This window comes from Cebidichthys violaceus, unplaced genomic scaffold (genome assembly GCF_023349555.1).
Source record: "Cebidichthys violaceus isolate CVI_PGR_0920_01 unplaced genomic scaffold, fCebVio1.0.p SCAF_61, whole genome shotgun sequence".
NCBI classification, from domain to species: Eukaryota; Metazoa; Chordata; class Actinopteri; order Perciformes; family Stichaeidae; genus Cebidichthys; species Cebidichthys violaceus.
Window position 1 is genome coordinate 997996 of NW_027176828.1, and position 9965 is coordinate 1007960.

The window sequence follows — 9965 nt, forward strand, 5'->3', positions numbered from 1 at the left end:
CTACAGTATGTTCATCTCACATGAGCCAGGCTGCAGTATCTTAAGAGTAACGATGAGCTTAATAGATTTTCTAAACCAGGGGTAGAAAAAGGCATAGATCACAGGGTTAAGACAGGAGTTGAAATAGAACAGACATATTACAAAGGTAGCAGATGATGTATTGATCAAGGTGTCCTGGCCTGTGAGTGAAACACAAAAATATGGGCAGAGGCACACTAGAAAGACGACAATAACAACACCAAGAGTCCTGGCTGCTTTCAATTCAGATTTTTTAGCAGTTACACGTACTGAACACTTGACAGAGAAAGCTGCAGTATGAGACCGCATGACACGAGCCTGAGACACAGCCACCACAAATACTCTCATATACAGAACTATGATGACAGTGACAGGACCGATAAAAGTCAAAAAAAGATCTGCAAGTCCAGCAATGTAGTCAATGACAAAGACACACTCTCCAAAGCAGGAATTATACCTGCCTGGTTGTTCCAGGTTGTCCTTCATCAGCAGACTGTAAAGGAAAGCAGAACATATCCAACACAGACAAACACAGATCTTAGCTCTTTTTTGTGTGACTTTGTTGGAATAATGTAGAGGATCACAAATAGCCACATATCGGTCAACTGATATGAGCACCATGGTTCCTACAGAGGCAGAGGTAATGATGTATCCTAGATACTGATAAAGCATACACATGATGTCACCGAAGAACCAGCAGCCGTCTATGAGCACAATTTGAAAGCACATGAGGAAGCCCACAAAGAAATCTGAGACAGCCAGAGAGAGGAGGAGGAGGTTGGTGGGTGTGTGGAGCTGCCTGAAGAAATAAGAGGACAACATGCTTATCATTATTGGTAGTCAATTTATATGATATATAAATATTATCGTAAGAGATAAAAGCATTGACTGAAAAACAAAAACATATTTCCTTTACAGATCTGATATTTTGTTTTGTCCTATACCATTAACTATTTATTTCTGTACAGCTACCAGTTTTGCAAATTGATAAAACATATGAATACTTGAAGTGGGAGATGGAGATGATGACAAGCAGGTTGAGAGTCACAGTGAGCAGAGAGATGGAGGACAGTAAAATGTAAGTGAGCATAGATACAGAGTGAGGACGCATGGCCTTCCTGCAGGAGGAGTTGAGGAGTTCTGGAAAGCAAAGTTCGGCTTCATCAAGGCTTTTCATTGTCAGAAAGAGGAGACAAGATGCTGCTGTGCTCGTCATACAACTGATTCATCTCTTTTCTTCCTCCACATCCCTCCTTGCTCTTTTACTCTGGTGACAACTTTCTTTCAGTGGGAGTGACTGAACTTCTCCCCTACTGTTTCATCTCTCTTCATTGGGCTTTTCCCTGTAGTTCACCTCCCCCTCCTCTTTTTTCCTTTCTTCAAAACAATTACAATTTCCATCATGCTCTGTATTGGGTAACAGAAAGCAGCTTCTGGTTACTATTATGCCATGAATCTGTATAAAATATTGAATTTTGGATTGTTCAAACTTCTTGCAGTAAAGAGGTTCAACTAGATTGCTGTCATGTGTCGTTGAACTCAAGCCCCTCCAGTTGTCACTGATTCCCTAATGGCCCACCTCAATAGTTGTCTCTGATCACTAGTCAGGAAACCCCTACATATTTATGGTTGGCCACATGCTGTGGTCTCCAGCCAGCACCAACAGGCCCCCAATTGCTTCGACATTTAAGTGAATCTTCCTTCCGGTCATCTGTCTTTTGTCGGGAATTGGCGAAAACTGTCCTTGAGTAGAAAATCAGGGCTAAAGCTGTGTGGTGTGAACTAGTTAAAAGCCTGGTGCGTCTCAAACAGAAGCTAAAGGGTGCATTGGTATCAGATGCTGAGGAACACTGACCAACCATCTGTATTTGACACATTTTTGAGTGAGAACAGGTTTGCTCCCTCATTGCCTGCTTCTGTGAGTCACCTGTAACTCAGCTTTGCCAATGACTATGCCCAACAAGCTGAGTATGAAGGTTCTGTTTGTCCTTAAAGCCTGCCGGCAGTCTTCCTGTGTGGTGCTTTCTGTGCTTCTGGCCTATTGTTATCTGTCCTGAGCTGTTCCACCTATCTGAACCAACAAGACCATCTGCAAGGAGAAGAAAAGCAATTCTTTGTTCTAAAAAGTTGCTGGTGGGGGGGTCATGTAACACACTTCCTCTCCCCACTAATTTGTTGGTAATGTGATGGACCTTCCATGTGAACACGCAAGCGGAGTGGCAGTGGGTAGGGAGAGGGTGTAGGGGGTGGTTTGAGAAAGGCTTCGGGATGTACTGTATGAGGTAACATTAGACGATTATGCAGGATATGAGGTCGCGTAAGATGAAGAAGATCTGATCTAAGATTTGGTCATTGCTTTGTGATCATTGGAACGGCAATCGTTTTTCTACAGCAATAATACAGGAACTTTAGTCGCTCTCAAATTCTTTACTGATGTGGAACTTTTATTGGTTTTGGGGGAATCTTCAACAATCAATTGTTCGTGGACACCTGGCCAAAATTATCGATCCCTCTCCCTTCAAATATACTCCTCAAAGCCTGCATTACCCAGCTTTCTTCCAAATGTCCTAGACTAGAAGGCACTCTCCAGTCCTAGAAGAACTCTGCAATAAAAATGTATGACTCTGCATGGTCTATTTCACTGCATTCTCTGCAGCTTTCCTGTTCCTGTCATGCTTGTAAACACCTCCATGATTAATGCTCTAAATGTGCACTGATTTAAAACAGTTTACAATTAGAGCATTAATCACCGTCTTCCATCACAGCATTTGTAGCAGGTATTCAGTTTTATTCAAGATGTGCAGACCCCTCAGTATGTAGCCTGCTCGGGAACGCCTCCATTCGCTTACTGTTCAACAGCCTAAAAAATCCAGGAAAGTGTCTTCCTTTCTCATTACCGTTAGTGCACACTCTAGTGCCTCACTTAAGGCCTGGGTGTTTTGGGCCATATGTGGATTCTTTACTAGAGGCCGTGTTCTTCGCTGCCTTTATCGGTTCCTCCGGTGTGGTGATTCACAACCAGCTCAGACTCTTTTGATCCTTTGCATGATCTTACAACTTCTGATATCACCATAGATACTCACATGTACTCCATCCACCTTAAACATTTAAAAACTGACAGGGAAGGTAAAAGTTTGACCATTGTTATCTCACTAACCAACACTACATTCTGTCCTAAATCTTCCATAACCTGGTACCTGCAACGACATCCTGGTGCGAGACGAACCCTTGTTTCTGACTGACAAAGAAAAGCCACGTCAAGGTCTTGGTTCACAACCCGACTCCATCTCCTCTGCAAATGATGTGGAGTCCTTCCTCAGCAATAGTCTTCGCACTCTGTGCAACTACCTCCGCAGCTGCATTGGTTCCAGCATCTACATTGAAATCTATAGACCGCTGGTTCTCAGCAGCCAATGAACGTTAAGTTAACCCGGGAGTTGTTGAGATAATCACAGCTCAAAAGGCTATGAGCATTACCTTGTAGACTGCTTTAGTACCTCCATGCATCAATGAATTAAATAAATAAAAATAGATAATTATAAATGCTGCATTTGCAAGCGGTTGGCTGGGGTTCACTGCTTGATTTAAGTAGTGTGACCTCTCTTGGGATGCATGCTTGCATCTTTCCCAGAAAGCAGCACCTAACAGCTGAGGTCTGCAGCATGCTTGCTGCTACACACAAATATTTCATATTGTTACGGGAGTTCAGGATCAGGACTCAATAGCAACCACAAGACACAGAATACGGTACCAATAGATTTTATTTTCTACCGACGAAGACAGGAATGCCTGTGTGGAGCCCGTGGTCAGACACAGGATGCAGGTCGGATCGACGATTTGGTACCCGTGGTCCGACACCGGAGAGCAAGCAAATCGACGGTGTGATTCCCGTGGATCGACACCGGAGGCTGGCAGATTGTCCATTACTCGAGGCAGAAGACGGTACAGACTGACAACTGTTTTGGAAAAACTTCTAATTATAAATCGGGAGAAGAGTTTTGTTCACAAATCCAAAGATAATAATGAAGTCTTCAAATGATTCAAAGTTGTCCCCTTCTATTTTATTTTGCTTGCAAGGGAAAGATGCACCACAGCCACCTCAGTCAGTGTCTGTGATGAAAAGTTCAACATCGTACAAGATACCAAACCATTTTATGCACACATGAGTTTACGCCCTGGGATAAATCATAGACAAAGAGTGGATGTTCTCGTACCCTGGCTAGCGTTCTTATCTAAACACATGCCAGGTGCGTTAACTGGGAGTCAGTGATTGTTCTACGGTCCGTCTCAAAACTTGCCATACAGACAAAGAAGACACTGTGTCTTCACTTTCCCTTTCTGAAGTGGGAGTGTGTGACCAGCCTTGAGAAACAAGACACTGTGTTCATTAAAACTGATGAACTACTTCTATAGGACTGCTGTGTTATGTCAGTATTTGTGTTCCTCACCTTACCTTTCAGTTTTACATCTTTTAAAACATTTCATGATATAAGAATATATTTTTTCCCATTACACAACCAAGGCCTGCAAGACCAGGGTTGATATACTGCCAGGCGGTGATTAGTGGGATCATGATCCAGTGTGTCCTTGGCTGAGAGCCACACCCTTTGACCGACTTTGTATTGTGGGGCAGGGATGCGGCAGAGATCCGCCAAGCGTTTGTTTTGCTCTGCCGTTCAGAGAAGAGCAGCCCGGGTCTCCCTCCACACCCTCCTACAGCGACGGAGGTGGAGCTGAACTGAGGGAACAGCTATCTCCACCTCCTGGGCGGGGAACAGGGGTGGCTGGAGTGTGACCAGTAGCCGATGAGGTATGGGAGTTGTGGCCATATTTCACCCAGGACAGGTGAGTACTCCAGCTGGAAGGGTTTGATGCTGGGGGTGGAACCCGGAGGACAGACTGATGGTCGCGCCGAGGGCCCGGCCGAAAGCTCTACAGACCTGGGATATGAACTGCGGGCCGCGGTCAGAAACAATGTCCACTGGAATCCCATGTAGTCGGAACACCTGGCTGACCATATTGTCAGCTGTCTCCTGAGCTGAGGGAAGCTTGGGCAGAGCGAGGAAGTGAGCTGCCTTGGAGAAGCGGTCAACCACCGTAACGATGACCGTGTTCCCTTGCGATGGTGGCAGACCTGTGATGAAGTCCAGGGCGATATGGGACCAGGGGCGATATGGCACCGGAAGGGGTTGCAGCAAGCCGGCGGGAGGTTGGTGTGACGTCTTACTGCGGGCACAGGTTGAGCAGGCAAGGACAAACACTCTTGTGTCCGCTTCCAGCGATGTCTACCAAAAGGTTCTCCGAAGCAGGTCAATGGTGTGTCTGATGCCAGGGTGACAGGAGAACCGGGAGGTGTGCGCCTACTGGAGTACTTGGGAGCATGCGGACAGGGGAACAAAGAGGTGGCCGGGAGGCCCGCCTCCAGGGTCTGGCTGGGTCCGGAGAGCATCCTGCACCACTGATTCGATCTCCCAGGTGAGAGAGGCTGCTTCACAAGTTGCAGGGAGGATGGTTCCAGGACTGGAGGAGTGACCCTCCGGAGAGAACTGGCGAGAAAGAGCATTGGGTTTGGTATTCTTGTGGCCTGAGCGGTGGGAGATAGAAAAGTCAAAACGCCCGAAGAACAGTGACCACCGAGCCTGGCGAGAGTTTAACCTCTTGGCGGTCCGAATGCACTCCAGGTTCTTATGGTCCGTCCAGACCATGATCGGATGGGCAGCCCCCTCTAGCCAGTGTCTCCATTCTTCGAGAGCCAGCTTGATTGCCAGTAATTCTCGATTTCCAATGTCGTAGTTTCTCTCTGCCGGGTTCAACCGGCGGGAATAGGACGCGCAGGGACGGAGCTGCTTTGGAGAGTGTGTCGTTGTCATTAACTACATTGCTGGACTTGCAGATCTTTTTTTATCCTTTATTGGTCCTGTCACTGTCATCATAGTTCTGTATATGAGAGTATTTGTGGTGGCTGTGTTTCAGGCTCGTGTCATGCGGTCTCATACTGCAGCTTCCTCTGTCAAGTCTTCAGTACGTGTAACTGCTAAAAAATCTGAAATGAAAGCAGCCAGGACTCTTGGTGTTGTTATTGTCGTCTTTCTAATGTGCCTCTGCCCTTATTATTGTGTTGCACTCACAGGCCTGGACACCTTGCTCAATGCCTCATCTAGTGCCTTTGTAATATGTCTGTTTTATTTCAACTCCTGTCTTAACCCTGTGATCTATGCCTTTTTCTACCCCTGGTTTAGAAAATCCATCAGGCTCATTGTTACTCTTAAGATGCTGCAGCCTGGCTCATATGTGACAAACATACTCTAGAGAAACACTGCATGGTGGCTGAAATAAGACAGAAAAATGTACTTGGTCATGGTGGTGAGTATTTAGTAACAGATGTAAAAGTCTTGTTACAATGACCTTTGTATGAACACTATTACATGCAGATCATATATGTGTCTCTACATTGTGTACTGTTTCAATGCAACACTGAAATCTACAACTACTCGACTCTAGAAAATGTGTTGCCTTATTTGTTATATGTTTCCTGTAAGGCACACATATAAAAAATAAGTTGAAGGATCTTTTGACTAATATAATATACTAAATATTGTTTTCTTTTCTTGGATCCAACAGGTCTTTAGTTGTACTGCGTCACTTTAATGCATCTCTCTCTTTCCTGTTTAGAAAAAGGAGCCTGTCAGCATCATGTCAAGGGGCCTTTCACAGATTTTACAAATGGTCTGCAAAAATGTTTTAATTGTCGACTTTTTTATTGATTATCTCTTTCAGGTAGTTGTGAAACTGTGTTCAGCACCTGTACTTACTTTCCCTCAGTTTGGTTAGCCCATTCAGTGTGAGGTGGAATAAAACTTGTTCTCTCTTACGCAAGTTTACAAAATCACTCCAATGTACCTTGACTCTGAAAATAACACACTAAATATTTATAATTTTTGATCTGCCCCGTTAAAGGACAACCAAAATGTAGTAATTGAGCCATAACCACTCTGTATTCTTTTGGGGATCCCAAACACAGAAATTAACTAAATATAGAACCCGGACATCTGAATGGACAGAGACAGTATGCAGCGGACACATCACTAGTTTAATATTAAAGTTAGCAAGATGACTCAGCCAAACTTAGAACAATGTAAAGATTGAAGTGGCTGACTTGCAGGCATGTAATGTGAAGGAACAAGTGTAATTGTGTTTGTTTGGTTTCACTGTTAAGTATGACAGGTAGTAATGTGAGTATATAATCGGCAGGTAAAAAGAAAACTGCTTTACAGGCTTGAAAGATACATTTTTCAATGAGGGACACCTCAACAATTAATCCTGAAGAAAATAAGCTTAAGAAGTTTTGGATTCAAATGGTGGCCTGCAGTGTTTAAAAAAAATGCAAGTTTTTGAATCCTGACAACTTCTGAAATCAGGAGAGAACAAAAAAATACTGATTGCTTTGAATGAATATTATATAATATGATATTTATAATATGAATAAAGACTAACATCCTGATAGTGTGATTTAAATGTTCATTAGAGATAATGTTATACAACACTATTTCTCACACACAGCCTGCCTCCTTCTCCCCCTCCCTCTGTCACAGAAACACACAGATACATTAACTCTGTCTCTCTTTACCTGTCACACTCTAATCTGCACATCTCTTCCTTTTAAGTGCAGTTTTGGTCACCTTTGCTCTCCTTTGTCCTGCAGACCAGAAGGCTACCAACTTTGCCTTAGCTGACGTAACACACTTTCTCACGCTACACAAATATCAGTGAGATTTGCAATAAGGTTTGTGTGGTTCGCAGCGAAAATTTACTTACGTATTCATAATTAATTAGTTACACAATGAATCCTAGCTCAAAGCTCTTTAATGCTGTGTTTACACACATACATATATAAAGGTCCAAAAACTGAGTTTACAAGGGGGCTTTGGGGGCATGCCTCCAAAAAAAAAACATTTCCCTTTTCTAAATATGTGCATTTAAAATGTTTGAAGATCAAAACATTGGATGACAAGAGGAACCTCTTGGACCCTAGGCCTATTTTCAGGCCTCTGTTCGAAATCTGCATAGCCATACTAAAATGTGTATATTTTTGCAACTACAAGCTGTATTTTTATACTTTTGGTGTTATAGTAAAGGGAACACTTGTGAGATTTGTTCAGATGTGTAGTTACCAGTATATATGTTACTGGTTAAGAGTAAGTTAGGATGGCACACAGCACAAATTGAAAATTTTTATTTTCGGCGAAAACAAAAGCACTTTCAGGATATGTATTTTTAGGAATTATGTAGCTTCAAGGTTTAAACTCCCACATCATAGCACAATATATGGACAAGCTCTTTTTACTTTGATAAAGTGGAGCAAAAAAAAGTTAGAGAGGTTTTAGTATAGAGAGGTCAGGCGAGGTCAACCAAAATGTAATTTTGTTCCAGCTGTTCCATTGTAATTTGATATACTATATAATTATATATTTCACTTCTTTTATCACTAATAGTGTTCAATCTATCCAAATACAGCAGTTTGGTATCATTTTGAGAGCCTGAATTCCAGGACCTTCCAGGACCTTACTAGCCTATGATTGGTCGATTTGAGTCAATGAACCCTCTTTCGACGCATCAGAGTCCATACTATTGAAAGGATCCCTTGTGCCTTTGATTGACAGAATCGTTAGCCAGTCACAATAAAAACACTACCGGATCGTCAAATATCTAAAATCTGATTTGCTGAAACTTATATCCCTCTCCTTTTAGCTAGCAGTCACAGAGAGAGACTAAACCTCTCTATTCAGTTAGAGGGGTGTCCGGTGAGCACAGGGATGGTGAAATTGAATGGAAATAGTTCTCCATTTGTTGCAAAACATCAAAAAGTAAGGTGCTGTTTATGATGTAAATTGCTATTGAGTTTGGTATTGCTGGTGTCTGATACCTAATAACTCTGTGATGGTGTGTCATAGGAATATGAGTCATATCCCTGTAATCCTCAGGTTACTGGCAATCTTTAGAGCTAATGTGTGTTAGCATTGAGCTACAGAGCACAGCGTTAGAGGCATAAATGTGGCAAGTGGGTCTGCCCAGGGGGCACTATACGGATTTTGATATTTGGCAATATATATAGTTTTGGTAATGCAGTATGTCTGATTAATTGTTCATCAGAGTGATGGCCAGTGGAAAGAAGCTGTTTCTGTGTCTGGTGATTTTGGCGTACAGTGCTCTGTAGTGCCTACCAGAGGGGAGGAGTTGGAACAGCTTGTGTTCAGGGTGTTATGGGTCTGCAGTGATCTTTCCTGCCCGTTTCCTGACTCTGGAGGTGTACAAGTCCAGGATGGTGGGCAGGCTGGCACCAATGATTTTTTTCTGCAGTCCTGACAGTCCATTGTAGTCTGTTCCTGTACTATTTAGTGGCTGATCCAAACTACACAGTGATAGAGGAGCAGAGAACAGACTGGATGATGGTGGAGTAGAAAATAATCAGCAGCTCCTGAGGCAGGTTGAACTTCCTGAGCTGGCGCAGGAAGTACAACCTCTGCTGGGCCTTTTTCGATGATGTTGATGTTGGGGGCCCACTTCAGGTCCTGGGAGATTGTGGATTCTGATGGAGGATTTCTTGGGGACCGGCATAATCGTGCAGCGTTTGAAGCATGAGGGGACTTCACACAGCTCCAGTGATCAGTTGAAGACCTGCGTGAAGATGGGGGCCAGCTGGTTAGCACAGACTTTCAGGCACGAGGTTGACACATCTTGGCCCGCAGCCTTCCTGATCTTCTGTCTGTGAAGGAGCCGACTCACATCCTCTTCGCAGATCCTCAGTGCTGGAGAGGGGACTTATCTGGAAGGACTTTTTACTTCTGCTGGGGGTCTTCAACACATGGGCAATGATAGAGGAACCTGAAGGGGGGTGACTGGGATGAATTGCTTGCCCAGTCTGAACATCAGTCCTGCTTTGTTACTGG

At 43.7% G+C, this 9965-nt stretch overlaps 1 protein-coding gene across 1 annotated transcript; it reads right to left on the reverse strand.

Moving 5' to 3' along the window:
* Positions 1-1234, reverse strand: LOC137890067 (trace amine-associated receptor 13c-like). The gene is made up of 2 exons (XM_068734164.1): positions 1023-1234; positions 1-817 (listed from the first exon to the last, which is right to left on the reverse strand). The coding sequence occupies exons 1-2, from the start codon at positions 1232-1234 to the stop codon at positions 1-3; spliced, it is 1029 nt and encodes a 342-aa protein (XP_068590265.1).
* Positions 1235-9965: the final 8731 nt, after the last annotated feature.